Source organism: Elgaria multicarinata, chromosome 5 (assembly GCF_023053635.1).
Source record: "Elgaria multicarinata webbii isolate HBS135686 ecotype San Diego chromosome 5, rElgMul1.1.pri, whole genome shotgun sequence".
Lineage (NCBI taxonomy): Eukaryota > Metazoa > Chordata > Lepidosauria > Squamata > Anguidae > Elgaria > Elgaria multicarinata.
The window spans coordinates 70015581-70032879 of record NC_086175.1 but is presented as its reverse complement, the minus strand read 5'-3'; the positions used below and the strand labels follow the sequence as shown (position 1 = coordinate 70032879).

The window sequence follows — 17299 nt, the reverse complement described above, 5'->3', positions numbered from 1 at the left end:
CTCTACTTGCTCCATAGAAGTTAGCTTCCTTTATCCTTTTTTACTTGTCTGCTGTTAAATAAAAGCTTTGAACCTTTCCCACTTGTGTGCTTTTTATCTCTGTATCCTATGAACCTCTTGCCTTTGGAAAACACAGTGAAACCTTTTATTGCAACAAGCTGAGTTCCCCCTTAATGGGGAGCAGTGAATTGTGGAGGCAAGTAGTCCGGCAGTGAAGGGAGAAAGGCTGGTGCAGAGTGGCTGCACAGATCCAGCAGCAGCATCTCCTTCCCAGGAGGGGACTGCTGAGCCAATCAGAGCAATGATGGGGTGGGGCCAAAGAGGCGGACCCAGCGGAGTGAGATTGCTCCTTTGTTCTGCCTCCAGTTCAATTCAGGCTCCCAAAGGCACACCTCCTATGCAGCTCCAGGGTTGCAGTTACTGACTTCCCCACACATCCTCTCTCAGTAGTAAGAGGTCTTGCAGTGGCAGGAGTAGTCGCCAGTTAATGGGGCTGGGAAGGAAATTTTACAGCACAACAATTGGCAAAGAGTATGCAGGGTTGCCTTCCCCATTGCAAGATTAACCCCATTGTAAATAAATTGATCTGGACTACCAGTAAATTCTTTGTGGCGAGCTGGCTGAGGACAGGATCCCTACCCTATGCTTCCACCAAGCCTATTCAAGTAAGTCAATAAAATTGTGGCCAATTTATTATTCCAGCTATGCCTGTGTGTCTATTTGTTCCCATCCCTTCACCAACCGGACCAACTAAGCATTGCCCACACAATTTCAGTGATTACCTATAAGCCTTTACAGCCCCAATGAAGACCACCGTGTAAGTCCTTGACCAAAATCAGTATAGGCTCAGGATTGCCCTGGCCTCTCAGGAGATTAAGCACAACAAATGGCTCCTAGTGGCTCTTGCCCAAAAGTGAAAGCATTCCCTTCTAAACCTCTCACATGATCTGCTAGCATGGAGGCCTTCTGGACTTATCTCTTCAGGAGGCAGTATACAACTCCCACTCCCCCTACACAAAGTAGTCATTCCTCCAGGTCTGTACAACTTCAAATCATTACAGACTTCTGTTAGGACTTGATTCTGGAGTTGCTTCACCAGAGGAAGTCATGAGCTCTTCTGATGGTAAAACAATGTCCTTGTTGTCACTTCAATGGTGGAGAGGAACTCATACTTGTGGAGACAGAGTGGTACATTTCAGTGGAGTTTGGGGTCAGTGAGTGTGGGGTCATAAGATGTATAACTTTGCATTAAGAGTTGCTTGTATGAATGTGTCCTCACAGCTGATCCATGTTATGTCCCCAGAACTATCCATCTGCAGTGTGCACCTTTTATGAAACTGGTTCTGTCACCTCCACAACTGTGGATGGAACCTACTGTGAACAGTAGACTCTATGAGTGGAATCTTTAAATGCATATGTAAATATAGGGCTTGTACCTCCAGCAAACAATTTAATCTGACATAGGCTTTTAGCATCTCTTTTATTTTAAAGTAGAAAAGAGGGGGGGAGCACCACAAATGCACTGCAAAAATAGAGACAAGGAGGGGAACTACACTAGTCAAGTTAGAATCGTTTTTAAGTGTGCGTTTGGTAGTATTTCGCCACATGACGTATAGTTTGTGACGTTTTATTGTTGTCTGTTCTCCGATTTTTATTTTGAACTTCTCTGAAATAAGTCATTCTATTTGTTATGATGTGGCCGATTTCATCGTATTAAATGGGTTTCCTGTAGTTCTTAATTAGCCAATCGCATTCCTGGGGGCATGTTTATGTAATTTCCGCGCCCAAAGTTAGAGTCGTTTTTTTCTTTCAAGCCTCTTTTTTGCAGACACTTCCAGTTTCACTTTTGGGAGGCTGCTAGCTGGATTGTTTGTAGGTGGAGGATTGTCTCGGAGAGAAGAGGAAGTGGGAGGGGAAATTGGCAGAATAGAACAGATTTATTTTCTTAGTGCGGCCCAAAGGAATGCATTCCCATGGAAAGAGAAAAGTAAATAAATGTTTTAAAAACTGCTACATTTTAAATTGTTCAAAAACAAAATGTTCAATAACTGTAAAAACAACGTTTCATATACTAGTGTAGATCCCCTCAAGCTCTGGTGCTGATGAAAATTCTTATCTTTAATAATTTCTTCAATAGGCTCAATGTTTCAGATAAAAATCCTTCCTCAGGGGCTATAAGAACAAAATAAATACAACTTAAACATAAACGAAAGGCAACACCCATGCCAAAAGAATTGTGCATACTTTTAGAAAAACAATTGATACATTAAATGTTAAGATCAATGAGAAAAACATTGAACAGACTTTTTTTTTTTACAAGAACCAATTGGTACCACTGGATTCTGTGACCAACAAAGATATATATATACCCAATGCATTAATGAATGGACTAACCTGAAGAAAGATGCAAGCTACTATAATGTATACTAATAAAAATAATGATAATAATTAAAAAGTCCTCAGCTTTTTATTTCTCTTTTGGGCGTCCCCACCAGGAGCTGCGTTATCTGAGAGAATTGCTGCTCATACTGTGGAGTCATGGCCAGATAATGGCTACTGTAGTTAATTAAACAGCAGCCGGCAGCTGTGATAGTGTTATGTCTACAGAGTCCTGCTCCAACTTAGCTATAGCTACATCATCTGTCCAATAACACAGATATTGTTATCAAAGAGGCAGATAAGGGAGGGGCCATAGTCATACAAAATCGTAGTGATGATGAGGCAGAGGTTGGACATCAGTTAGAAGACAAGGCCTCTTATAAGTCAATTGCATGTGATCCATCTTCTGAAATCAACTCTCAAATCAAGATTGTTCTAGAAGAAGGGATGAACATGGGATGGATCAAAATATCAGAATACAATTTTTTTGATGAAGAAAAATCCCACAATTCCCCTATTTTATATTTTACCCAAAATCCATAAGGGCATTATGCCACCTTTGGGTTGGCCCATTGTATCAGGAAATGATTCCATTCTAGAACCACTATCACAATTTGTTGATTATTATTTAAAGCCCTTCATTCCATCCATTGAATTATATGTCTGTGACACTACACATTTTCTGCAAATAATAGATTCCATCAAAATACAACTGGAGACATATTAGTAACCATGGACGTGAGGTCATTGTACACCAGCATACCACAAGGTCAAGCTCTAGACATCATATTTGGAGTTCTACAAAAACGTGAAGTATGACTTCCACCCTTACATTTTTCTAGTGGCTCTAGCAGACTTAGTAATAATAATAATAATAATAATAATATATATATATATATATATATATATATATATATATATATATATAGTTTGCCCCCCCAAAAAAAATCAGAGCAAAGGAGTAGCTATGGGGTGCCCCATGGCACCAGAAATTGCTAACCTATATATGCAAGAATTTGAACAACAATATATCTTTTCCAATGATGCCTTTGGATGTGAATTGACCACATGGTTAAGATATATAGACGATGTGTTTCTAATTTAGAGACATACAAAAGGTGGGCTAAAAGAATTTAATGAGTGAGTTAATACCAGAGATCCTAATCTTAGCTTTGAAAGCACATATAGCACACAACAGGTTAATTTTCTGGATATTGTTGTAAGAAAAAACAGTCCCAAGGTCTTGCTACTACCATTTTTAAAAAATCCACAGATAGAAATACTTTTTTAAAATATGACAGTTACCATCCCATACACCTCAAAAATAACTTACCGTATAATCAGTTTTTATGGATCAAACACAACTGTCCTAAAGACCAGGACTTCATTCAAGAGTCATGGGCCTTAACACAATGATTTCAGAGCAGGGGCTACCCAAAGAGGACCATTGAAGCAGCCGTGTGTAAGGCCAGTAATTGCAACCGTGAAAGCCTCCTACACCCCAAAAAAGAGTGGAAAATAATAAAATCTCATGTGTTTTGCCTTACAATCCAGTCACCAAAAAGTTGCAAGTACACATATGTCCGAATTGGCATTTGCTTCAAGACCTACCCAGTTTAGCAACAAGACCCATGGTAACATTTAAGATAACTAAAAAATTAAAAGACTGGCTAATACACACAGACCACACAAAATATAACAACAAAATTGTCGCAGCACAATCTATGGTGCTGAATTTACCTAGGCCCCAAGGGCACCATCGATGTGGCCGATGTGCATATTGCAAATTTACAAAAAAGCTTCTCTCATTTACTGATACCAATAAGTGTAAATCGATACAGATAGCAGATTTTCTTAGTTGTAATACCACAGGGGTCATCTATATCATTACCTGCCCTTGCAATAAAATATATGTAGGGAAAATACCTAGAAAATTAAAAATAAGGGTAGGTGAACATCTTTATAACCTCAGACATCAGAAGGTTGGGGCTGCCCTGGTAAAACACTTTATGGATTAAAAAAACATGGACCTGAGTCCATAGGGCAGCCTTCCTCAACCTGGGGCGCTCCAGATGTGTTGGACTACAACTCCCAGAATGCTCTGCTGGCTGGGGCATTCTGGGAGATGCAGTCCAACACATCTGGAGCGCCCCAGGTTGAGGAAGGCTGCCATAGGGTTTGGGGCATTAGAAAAGGTGAGAAGAAACAAGACAATACTAAGCAAAAGAGAACTTTTTTGGATTTTGTCCTTGAAACCTTTAGCACCAAGGGGATTGAATGACTCTTTGGAGTTCAGTACATACAAATAATGAAAACAGGATGAAATGAACATTTAATGTTGAGCGCAGGTTTTTGTTTTAAAGAACATTCATGTTGCTATAGCTAAGTTGGAGCAGGACCCGGTAGACATAACAATGTCACGGCTGCCAGCCAGCGGCTGTTTAATTAACTTCAATAGCCATTATCTGGCCGTGACTCCACAGTATGAGCAGCAATTCTCTCAGATAACGCCGCTCCTGGCAGGGACGCCCAAAAGAGAAATAAAAAGCTGAGGACTTTTTAACTACTATCATTATTTTTATTAATATACATTATAGTAGCTTGCGACTTTCTTCAGGTCAGTCCATTCATTAATCTTTGTTGGTCACAGTATCCAGTATTACCAATTTGTTCTTGTAAAAAAAGTATGTTCAATGCTTTTCTCATTGATCGTAATGTTTACTGTATCAATTGTTTTTCTAAAAGTATGCACAATTCTTTTGGCATGGGTGTTGCCTTTCGCTTATGTTTAAGTTGCATTTATTTTGTTCTTGTAGCTCCTGAGGAAGGATTTTTATCTGAAACGTTTAGCCTATTGAAGAAATTAATAAAGATAAGAATTTTCATCACCACCAGAGCTTGCCTGTATTTTTGCAGTTCTGCATTCTTTTAGGTTCAGGTTCTCCTTAAGCGAGTCCTAATTCTGGGTCTCCGTGTCCCTTCGCTTATCACACTGCATGTCTCCTGCCAAAGAATTCAGGATTATACTAGAGAATTCTAATTGCTTTCTTCCATCTACTGATTATCTTTCTGATGCTCTTCTGTCAAAAGAATGATTCCATAAAAATTAATAGTTCATATTTAGACACTGAAGGTTTGGACAAATCCAAACACACACACACACACACACACACACACACACACTCCTCTAATGAAGTTGTTATAATTTGAAATTCAGCTGAAACACCTATGTGGCAATTTCATTGTTTCCAGAAAGAGAGACCAATTTAGATGAAAAATGTCACCAAAGAAACGTTTATGAGCTCTGTGCTCAGCATGAACTCCTTAGAGCAAGGATAGGGAACCTCAGGCACATGGTCCAAATCTGGCACTCCTGTGGTCCCAATCCAGCCCTCCAGGGTTCCCCTCGATGGCCATACCCCCTCTCCCTGCCTCAACCTTCTTTCCACACCCACCAATCTGTTAATAGGTTTCCTAGCATTTCTGCCCCACTCCCTCTATGGGAGACAGCACAGAAGATACTGTAAGAAGGAATTAGAATTTTGTGCCCAATTCCCTTTCATGTGTAGCTCTCCATGTATTCTGGCTAGGAGGGCTTCCTTGTTGTGTTTATGCAACGCGGGATGATATGACATTGGGGTCTGGGAGAAGCTCTTATCTATCGAAGATGGACAGTTGATACTGATAATTCACCTGTGAGAATATTCATAAACCCTAGTAAGCACCGGGAACAGGACCATCCAACCAGGTGTTAAACTATCGTAAACCCTGAGAAGGCTGCCAGCCGACAGGTGTGACCAATTAAGCCAAGAGTGCAAGTCTGCACATAGGCCAGGGGGGCTCTCAGGTAGGAATCAGACCCCCTGGACTCTGATGAGCTTTGACACAGACCTGGGCTGGAGAAGGTGCTGTGTGCATGACTGGCCAGTAGCTGAGGTCTCTCTGTTGTCATACCTGGGGGTCCTGGCAACAGAAAGGAGACATAAGGTCTTTTCTTGTTAACGTTTCTTGTATCCTTTTTTCCTGCCTGTTATCTAATAAAACCTGTAAATCTTCCCTACTTGTGTGGCTTTGTCTCTGTATCCTACGGACCTCTTGCCCTGACAAGACCCTCCCCTCCCCCACCCCCCACATACATTCTAAAAGTTGAAAGGCTTAGTTACTGGCAGTAACAGCTGTGAGCTACAATAGTGGCCATTTTGTAATTGGGTCCCACCCAGTTTGCCTTTGGTTCTTCCACCTTTACCTTGAATCCCTCCCCTCATTGGAATTTGGTCCCTGAAAGCTTCTCTGAAATTGTATTCACCCCTTGGACTAAAAGAGGTTCTGTAGTTCTGCCTTAGGAAGCTGCTTTATACCAAGGCAGGATCTACACTACTGCTTATAATGGTTTATAATGGTTATGACAACTGTTCAGGCCCAGGACACATTACATATACAGTTTTCATACCGTTTTAAAAGTGTTATATCCTGCTTGGTGTAGATTGACCCCAAGTCAGACGATTAGTCCAACTATTTCAGTATTTTCAACACTGATTGGAGACAGCTCTCCAGGGCTTTAGGTTGGAGTCCTACCTGGATTGGGATAGAATTGGGGGCCTTCTGCATGCAAAGCATGTGTTCTACCACTGATTTAGAGCTCTTCTATGGATTGTGGGAATCCCTTCCCATTTCAAAGAGAAGATTTGATTATCTTTAGGGATGTCCAATGGGGGAAAATAGGGCCCTCTTGGGGCTGGATGGATTTTCCCAGAGCCCATGGCTCAGCTTGTGTTCACGAGCTGAGCTGTGGGTTCCTGCCAGAACTCCAGAACTCCCAACCACCACCATGGCTGTGTGCGAGTTGCACACCGCCACCAGTGGCAAGTAGTTATAGCACTGGGATCACTGTGTGCAAGAGTCTCTTTCTCTCTCCCCAGGTGGCATGAATGGTCTCTGAGCTACCCGGTCAATGGTGAGAAATGCTTCAATGGCGAGAAATACCACTTTGGCCCACATATTATTATAGTAAAATCCTTCTCTCATGACTACTGAGGGGTTAGACATGGCATTTGTTGATTTAAAAACAAACAAATGGGGCAGGGGAGGAGCTGGAGGGGGTCTTTAGCTTTTTTCCCCTGCAGTGTTCCTGCAGGGCTGGCCTTCTCACGAGGTGGGATGAATTCTCTCCCTCAGATGGTGGTATGGGGGAAGTGGCAAATTAAGCTCTCTCCCCACCCACCTGGGGCACTTGCCCCACAAACTGCTAGGGGGCTCCAGAGAGGCCCACTGGCTGCTCTTCCACTGTGACAGGGTGGGCAGGGCTCTCTGGAGCTGGAGCACCACAGCAGAGGAGCAACCAGCCAGACTATCCAGACAATCTCAGTGTGAGCCAGATAGCAGAAGAGATCTTCAGAGAGCCTCCCAGGCCCAAATGCCTGGAGATTCAGGGCGAGGGGCAGGGGGGGGGGGGTTCCTCCTCAGAGCAAGGTATTTGATGAACTGGATTAACTGGACCAGCCAGAGTGGACAATGAAATCTTCAGAGAGTCCTCATAAAGACAATGAGTTGAAGGTGGGTGCAGTGAAGGAGGTGGCTGTGACGCATGGGTATGGTGACAGCAGGATGCAACGAGGGTGGTGATGTGGCAACAGAGAGTGATGGGGCAGCAATGGGACAAGACAATGGCACATATGTTCTCTCTTGCTTGAGGCATCAGGAGAGCTTGCACTGGCACTATGGTCCTGATCAGAATCACCCCTACACACACACACACACACACACACACCTGCTATTTCTCCGCCTCATGCTGTCACCCTGATCTGGCTCCCCAACCAGCTATTAAAAATAGTCCAGCCAGTTATTTTTTTTAATTGCTAAGGTAAATATATGACAAATGTTCCATCTACTCCACCCCAGAGAGGCAGAATTATATTTAAGTTTGCTACGCAGGTAATGTTTTGTGCAGGTATGTTGATCTAAGATATTGTATGTGTGCTGAACATGCCTTTACAACCTAGTCCACAGGGTTGTTTATCGTTAAGAAAACAAAAACTCAGACGTTCCATCACTGATATAATTAATCCTTGCTGGATATGTAGATGGCTAGGAGCTTAAAAGCTGGTCTCCTGTATCCTGTTTATTTAGAAAGAAAACATCAGTGCCTTTGCAATGATTACAGAGGTTCTGAATACTGGTAAGATCATTAGGCATGGCAGAAGAATCCGTGGGGGGGGGGTCAAATCCACCCACCCCAGAAATCCGTCTCGCTGCTGCTTCCATTGTTGCCTGCACTGTATGCAGGTCTCTCCTCCCTCCCAGCTGTTGGCTGCTGTGTGCAAATGTCTCCTTCTCTGGTGGGGAGGGGGGTCTCTGTATGCAGGTGTCTCCTTCTCCCCACAGCCTGACTGAAGCCTTCTTTTTAAATAAACTGTGGTACAATACAGGATACTGGAAACCAGCTTTGCATGACAAGTTGGGCAAGTGCAGGGATTTGTGGACTGGCATCCCAGGGGCCAACCTGCCAATTTCTTTCCACCCTTCAAGCCCCAAACGGATGCCCGCACCATCCCTAACTAAATGACAATGTGTCCAACCTCACCATGAAGCCACTGAGTGGCACTCACTGAGAAAGTTGTGTATACAGTGTGAAATTCATTTGATATCAAGCAAAAGATGCTTATGCTGCTCTGTTGGAAGTAACAGAGTTGCCTCAAGTGGATGCAGGACTTCGCCATGAAGCACTGTGCAGAGCAGACCAGCTGAAGGACTTTGAGATCTTGACATCTATCACAGTATGGGCTGACATTCTGTTGCACATGGATATTGCAAATAAAGCTATGGAAGGCCTTAGAATGGCCATAGTAATGGTTACCTCCCTCATGAAGAAATGCATGGAGCTCATTGCATTCACCAAAACTAAAACCATTCAAAGTATAAAACAACAGTATAAAAACGTGATATAAAATACAATGTGAAAGCATCACTTGCTCTCCTATCCATCAGGAATGACACTGTTCAAAACCTTGATCTCTCCATCCTTGTGCTACAGTTTGCACAAGCCAAAGTTTGAAAAGCCACATTCTGAGCAGTGGCAAAGCACTATGCAACACAGCAGAACTACTTCAGGCTTTTACTTGTAATAATTGTAATAATTTTTGCTTTGTAGCAGCTCCTATATTTTGGTAAGCATTGTTTATTTTAGAATACCCATTATTTTTATCTTTAAAAATATTGAAAAGTTGAAAATAAAAAAGGCATCCAGCTGACCCACTTACATCTTTATTTTATTATTCATATAGTGCTTATAGTGTTTACAGTATTTGAAGTGAAAAGTGCTCAGTAATGTTGCCTCAAAGTAACACTGTGTTCCACTGATTTTTACCTAGCACCAAAGACATCAAAATGGAAATTGAAAAAGAAACATACTTTAAGGTCAGTTGAAGGTAGATCGTTTTTGTAGTTACTACCCAAACTACCTGAAGAGCCTTTGGAGAAAAGGTTACAGACACTTGCTTTTTGCCACTCTAGCTCACTACAAGCAATACAATAAAAATAAACCATCACTGAGCTCAGCTTGGTGCTCCCCTCCAGCTTCAGCTGACTTTGGAACCCCCTCCAACTTTAGTTACAGTTGGTTCCTCCCTCCACCTTCAGCTCAGCTTGGCAGCCCCCTCTGCTCAGCTTGGCATCCCCTCCAACTTTTGTTCTGCTTGGTGCGTCCCTCTAACTTCAGCTCAGCTTGGTGCCCCCCTCCATCTTCAGTTCCACTTGGTGCCCCCTCCAGCTCAGCTTGCTGTTCTCCTCAATTTGGCACCCCAGACTATTGCCCAGCTTGCCCACCCCTAAGGCTGGCCCTGCAGGACCACCTGCTAAAGTCCCCTTCTCACATCATGGTCCGGAACTGGCTCTACCCCTGCACCAACTTTTGGTCTACTGTATGGAATGATGAATGCTGCAGTTTAGTTTTAAAAATTCTATTCATATAGCCAGGTAGAGTTAGCAATATAGTAGTAGTTAGTCAGAGTTCAGAACTACCCTTCTATTATATTTGTGTTTGTACAAACCCAGTTCATCTACAGGTGGCTACAATGCCATCACCAACTCCTGTTCCTTATTGTTGTTTCCTGGCAGAAACTTTTGAAGAATAATCCAACTTGTTTCCATTCCTGCTAATTACAAACTCCTCGGATTCAGTCTAGGGTGACCATGTTGCCTCCTTTACAGATCTGTATTTAAAAGGCTGCCAGGGAGGACAGTCCTCTATTTGAAGGCATCATCTATTTGAAGGTCTGTCCTGTCTAATTTTGATTTAAAAGATAAAGAACCATAAGGATTGTTGTCCATCAATAGTTGGACCGGCTCAATTGAAGATGCCGATGGACCGCGGACGGAGGCAGGTAAGGGAGAGGAGGGCGGGGGGGAGTTACCGGGCCCTGCCGCCGTCGCCGCCCATGCGGCGACGGAGGCAGAGCCCGGTAAGGGACCAAGGGAGAGGGGGCCTTACCTGCCTCCGTCCGCGGTCCGTCGGCATCTTCAATTGAGCCCGCGGCCCAGACTTCCTGGTTGAACCATGGGTTCAATTGAAGATGCTGACGGACCGCGGACGGAGGCAGGTAAGGGACAGGAGGGCGGGGGGTTACCTGGCCCTGCCGCTGTCGCCGCATGGGCAACAGCGACAGCGGCAGGGCCTGGTAAACCCCACTTACCTTTCCGGCAGAGCTCTGGATCGAGGCGAAGGATCCGCCTTCACCTCGATCCTCTTCGCCACGCTCCGCCGGCCCCCCAATCCTCTTCGCCTCCGCCTTAAGGGCAGGCGAAGCCCCCCGCTCCGCTTCTAATTCGCCAGTCCGATTAGAAGCGGAGTACATCCCTAATAATTATGCACAGGCTGGAGAGGACAACTTAATTTAGGGTGACCATATGACCGGTTTTGCCTGGACAAGTCCGGAAAATGAAGGGCAAAACCAGGACTGGGGGGAAATCCCCTATTTGAGGGGGAAATCTGGGGGTGAAAGATGAAAGGGGTTGGGAAGGCCTGTTCGGTTGCTTCCTGGAACAAGCCTTCTGAGCACCGCCCTGCCCCATCCAGGCCTCTGCTGCGTCATCGCTATAGTGATGACGCAGCAGAGGCCCAGATGAGGGCGGGGTGGCACTCGGAAGGCCCGTTCTGGCGCTTCCTAGAACGAGGCTTCCAAAAGCCAGTGCCGCCCCATCCGGGCCTCTGCTGAGTCATCGCTATAGCGACGACGCAGCAGACGCTGGGATGGGGGTGGGAAAGCCCATTCCAGGGAGCGCTGGCACGGGCCTTTCCCAGCCTCTCCCGCACCCCATCTGTGCCTTCTCTTGGCTGGCTGGCCCGCCCCCATCAGGGCCTTTGCTTTGCAGCTGAGCTTCTCCATTGGGGAGAACTGGGCAGGAGGCGCTGGGGTGATGGCAGGGGGCCGCCCGCACTCCCAGCCTCATGGTGGCCACCTTCTTCCCCTTTGCTGTGCTGCCGCGCTGCCCCCATCTGCCGCTGCTGCAACCCCAGGAGCAACAACAGACTCTTCCAGCAGCAGGCCCAGTTCAGCCAGCGCCAGCCCAGAACCCTGCCACTGGGCCACAAGCATCATCATCATCATCATCATCATCATCATCTTAAAAAAAGAAAAAAGAGATGGATTCTTCATATATGTCTGGTAAGAAAACATATTACTTATCATAGGAAAAATACAGATAACACATATTCAGTCTTGGTAGCTTGAGTATAAAGGATGTAGGTGAAAGCAGGGTGTGCACTCACACAAACACACACACAGTCTTAGGAACAGAGGAAGCTGCCTTATATTGGGTCAGATCACTAGTACATCTAGCCCAATATTGTTGACACTGACTGCCAGCAGCTCTCCAGGGTTTCAGGCAGGATTCTTTCCTTGCCCTACCTGGGGAATCCAAGGATTGAACCTGGGACTTTCTGCAAGCAGAGCTTGTGCTCCACCACTGAACCATCCTTAGCTCTGCCCAGTCCAAGTTCAAGATCTCTTCAACAACTCCAAAGAAAATGAGAAAATCGTATGATTGTTTAACAATAAAAAAAGTGGCTTCCTATGGGAGCAAATTTTATTGGCTGATCCAGAACAGTCTGACATATAAACAATGGCTTCTTGGTGTTTAGTAATGTTATTATTTGGCTAAAATACTCTGATTACTGCGGCAACTGGCTGGTGGTTCTCACTAATATCCATTATTAGAAGCTCCCATGTGTGTGGCACACTCCAAGGTCACACAGTGCACCGGAGTTTCATGTGTATTCAATTACTGTAGCATTATGAAGGAATGTAACCTGTCACCAGCAAGCCTCCCATTAAGGTATTTCTATTGGAGTTCTACTGAGGAAAATTCTGACCAGCAAAATATCTCACCTATGCCAATGTGAGCAAGATTTCCTAAAACCTTTGCTGGAATTTTGAGTCATGAAGGAAATTTGTTTTTAGCCATCCTCTTTGGTATGTGGTTTTGCTCGCTTGCTTGCGTGATTTATGCCTACTTGCTCTGTACTGGAAAAGGAAGAAGTAGGTCTTTATCTTTATCTTTAAAGTAGGGCTTTATCTTCGACTCCTCGCTCTCCTTTATTCCTCATATTGAGGCAGTAGCTAAATCTTGTCGATTTTTCCTGTATAATATTGCCAGGATTCGATCATTTTTGTCTGTCTCTTCTGCCAAGACGCTTGTTCATGCACTGGTTATTTCTCGGTTGGACTACTGCAACCTTCTTCTCTCTGGCCTTCCTTCTTCTCACATCAGTCCGTTGGTTTCTGTTCACCACTCTGCCGCAAAGATCATCTTCTTGGCTCGCCGCTCCGACCATGTTACTCCGCTTCTGAAATCTCTTCATTGGCTTCCAATTCACTTCAGAATCCAATATAAACTCCTCCTGTTAACCTTCAAAGCTTTTCACGGTCTAGCTCCTTCCTATCTCTCCTCTCTCATCTCACACTATTGCCCCGCTCGTGCTCTTCGCTCCTCTGATGCCATGTTTCTCGCCTGCCCAAGGGCCTCTACTTCCCTTGCTCGGCTTCGTCCATTTTCGTCTGCTGCCCCTTACGCCTGGAACGCTCTTCCAGAACATTTGAGAACTACAAGTTCAACCACAGCTTTTAAAACTCAACTAAAAACTTTTCTTTTTCCTAAAGCTTTTAAAACTTGATGTTGTGCAGACTTCTACTGTTACTTTCTACTGTTAGTTTTTCCCTACCCAGTGCCTGCTTACCCTACCCTGTACCTGTTTGCATTCTCTTCCCCTCCTTATTGTTTTACTATGATTTTATTAGATTGTAAGCCTATGCGGCAGGGTCTTGCTATTTACTGTTTTACTCTGTACAGCACCATGTACATTGATGGTGCTATATAAATAAATAATAATAATAATAATTTAGCTAGAAGATAGTAATTAATTTTTTAAATAATTAAAAATAGACCTTCCTCTCCAGTTTGACCCATAGATCTTCCTCTCCAGTTCGTTTAAAATAATTGGCATGATGTATATTTTGTAACAGCTGCTGATAATTGTTCATCCTTCTTTTTAAAAAATTAACAGAGTTGTCCTTATTATCTCTCTTTTCTTGCTTGTGGTGTATTTTCTAGATGAAAGTGACAGGCTTTGCCAAGTCATGCTGTCTTTTACTGCTTCAGAAATTTCCTATCTATTGAGCATGTTTTAAGTATGACTGCTTTCTGGATGTTGGTGTGGCTGTGTTTTGGTAGGCCTAGTTTTCTCTAAAAAAAAATTGATGTGATGCTGGTGACAGATGTGACTAACAGAATAATTGTAACTTTTCCCTGCTATCATAGTTCTTTAACTTCCATAGCCAGTGGTGTATATTTTCCTCTCTTTTCCTCTTCCTTTTCTGCAACATTTTTGTTATTAGGTATTGCTTTGTCATTTAGGTATGTGTGCTTTTCTTTTTTGTTTATGACTGTTACGTCTGGTTGGTTGCAAAGTATTGCCTTGTCCCAGAATTGTCCCAACATAGCATAGCTTGGGGTGACTTGTTTGAGTGTGTCTGGATCTCATACTCTCTGAAAGCATTTTTCTGGAGAGCACCTGCTGGCTGTATGATCCATGAGGCCAGGTTCTATGAGTGCATAGTTATCCTTGACAGGAAAGACTTGCACTTGCTAGAGTCAGGTGAACAGATGTGAAGAGGCTGCAGTCCTATATTCAATTATCTGGGAGTATTTATTGAAATCAATGGGACTTGTTTAAGTCATTTCTTTGGGCAGTTTTCTTTGGGGGATTTCTGTTCTCTGCACACTGAGGCAGTGTAAATTCAGGAGATATTTGGATAAAAGGAGGGAAAGATACTTGTCTAACATTGCAGTAATGGGCATCTGTTCAGATACATTGAATGTCTCACTTGTTCTTTATTTCAGTGATTTTAATGTTAAGATGTTATGTAGAACAGGTTTGTCTTAATTGTGTGCTGTGAAATCAGACATGTGACCAAGGCCATGTTTGGGTGGGCACGCCTCCTTGGGGGCTGGGCATGTTGGTGGGTACGCCCCCTTAGAGCGGCCATCTTGTCCTCCTTTTTGGTTTCCAAAATATGGTCACCCTAACTTAATTGGTTGTAACAATTCTCAATAAATATTCAAGAGCATAGCCTGAATCTTGCAAAAGAAAATGCCTGTTTTAGAGGGATAAAATGTCAAATGTGATAAATGACTTGCAACATGCTAGCATTTTTTTTTAATGTCTGAGATATGGAAGAGATCTAGAAGACTTTACAGTTGATAGAGCAAGGAATATCATGGAATCTAGTTTTGGCTAACACCTTGGCTTGAAGATTACACAGAAATACGGTTTCCCACTTCTGGCCTAAAACCTTCAGGGCAATGAGAGAACCGAAAATGGTACATGGGATACCTTACCCATAACTTACTGGAGATATGAATCCTCCCCGCAAAAACTAGTAATGAAAGGATAGCGCCTCCTTATTGTTGCATCAAAACGAAATACATTTTATATTTCTAAATGTGAATTTCCAGTATATTTGTTGTAATCTAGCCTTTAACCTCAGGTTGAGTTGGAAGCAGGGTGCCTGAGAAAGCTATTACACACAAAACTCCGAACTAATTGATCCATGTTCTGAATGTATCTGTATTTTAAAATGAGAATTTGCTGACAGTCAGTTCTTTCATACTATAAAAGCTATGCTGCTCATTTTCAGCTTGGTTGTCAAACACTGATATGATTTCAACCTTGGGGTTAGTCACTGATGCTAGGCTGATCTTAGCTGTGTAAAAGTATGTCTCCCATTGATTTTTTGTTGTTGTTGTTGTTGTTATTACTAGTGATTGTAAGGTTTGTCCTAGTTTGGGAAGTGAGAACTGGGGTCAGACAACAACCCCCCTAAAAAACACTGAACATTTGATAATTTAGTAGAATACATTGCATACAATCAATTCTTCATGTTTATTCTACATACAAAACTAGGAATGCAAGGAGAAAAATCTGTCAGAAGGGAATTAGTATGTTTTTAGGATGCTTTTAGGATGTTTTTAAACAGTGAATACCATGTTTTTAATCAGTATTTTATGTGTTTTATGCTTATTGTTGTAATAAGCGGGTAAGAAATAAAATTATTATTATTATTATTATTATTATTATTATTATTATTTCCTATTCCCCTTCTTTCTGCAACACGTCTTCCTCGACCATTCCAAATTTCCTGAAGTTTCTTTCTTCATTATGAAATGTTTCCTTGCTTTGCTGAAGGTTCGAAGCACCACGGGACTTGTTTGGCATATTGGTAACGTTCATAGCAGCATCCTTTCTCCAAACATTCATCAGCAGAGATACCAGGATGCCCACATTGCACTCTTTTCTTTGGTGCCATTCCACACAGCCTGGCAGTTCCTTAAAACAAAAGTGAAGGACAAAGAAGTTTTGTCTTGATTTCTTTTTAAAGTGTTCACTGGGTGATGAAGGTCCACCATCATGCCTCTCCCAATGTGAGCCAAACATTTTGTATATTACACCACAGCCTTACGGTGCTCTCAGACAGTAGATAAAGGGCTGTATCCAATGTTGATTTAACTTAGGTCCCATTCATTTCAATGGGTTTACTCAAAGTAGGATTAGCATTGGATAGAACCTGAATCACAAACTACGTTCAAATTTATAATGGCTAAATAAAATATGAAATATATGTAAGTTAGAAAGATTGGCAATATATATAAAATTAAGGCAAAACATTTTTGAAAACAGATCATTTATTTTGGGCGTGCCATCCTTTTATAATATATTAGTTGGCTTATCATATATTAACTGAGGCCTTTTCTATACCTCCCGGCCTTCTGGGAGGGGGAAAGGATCTCGTGATATTCTGCTGGCAAGATCCTCCCCCTGGGACCACACGGACATGCAACATCCCAGGAGGAAGGAGGGCTGTCGCGCCCACCATTTTCTGTTTAAAATAAAGCCAAATATGACCACACTTGTGCTCCAACAAAGAGTAACCCCCCACTCCCACTCCCCCCACCCCCAATGGGCACGGAACACTGAAAGAGCTCTGTGCCTTCTGCCCATTTCCCACCTCCTCATGTTTACTCGCGAGGAGGCAGGACAAAGCAGGGGCAGGCGGCCACACACCTCCTGCAGTCCCAGGACAATCTCAAGACCACAGAAAGAATTGGGTTTTCCCAGGGTTTATTTATCCCTTGGAACACCCGTGCTCATCCCTACTGCTCCCGGAAGTCCCTGTGCATCATTTCAATGCACAGGGATGATCCCAGGACGATCTCAGGTGGGGGGAAATGTGGTGTAGAAAGGGCCTAAGGCTCAATCCTATAGTCTCTGGAAGAGCATCCCAAGTGCAATAGGGTTTTTTTTAGATCTCAGTCTGAAAGCAGAGAGAGAGAGAGAGAGGTCCACTGTCATAGAGGGAGCTCCAATCTC

The 17299-nt window shown here is 43.3% G+C and overlaps 1 protein-coding gene across 1 annotated transcript in view; it reads right to left on the bottom strand.

The window, feature by feature from the left end:
* Positions 1-17299, bottom strand: part of LOC134399610 (uncharacterized) — an 81166-nt gene that overhangs the window by 50977 nt on the left and 12890 nt on the right. Inside the window, exon 6 of the mRNA XM_063127694.1 lies at positions 16098-16258. Within this exon, the coding sequence (XP_062983764.1) occupies positions 16098-16258 (161 nt within the window). The remainder of the gene's footprint in view (positions 1-16097; positions 16259-17299) is intronic.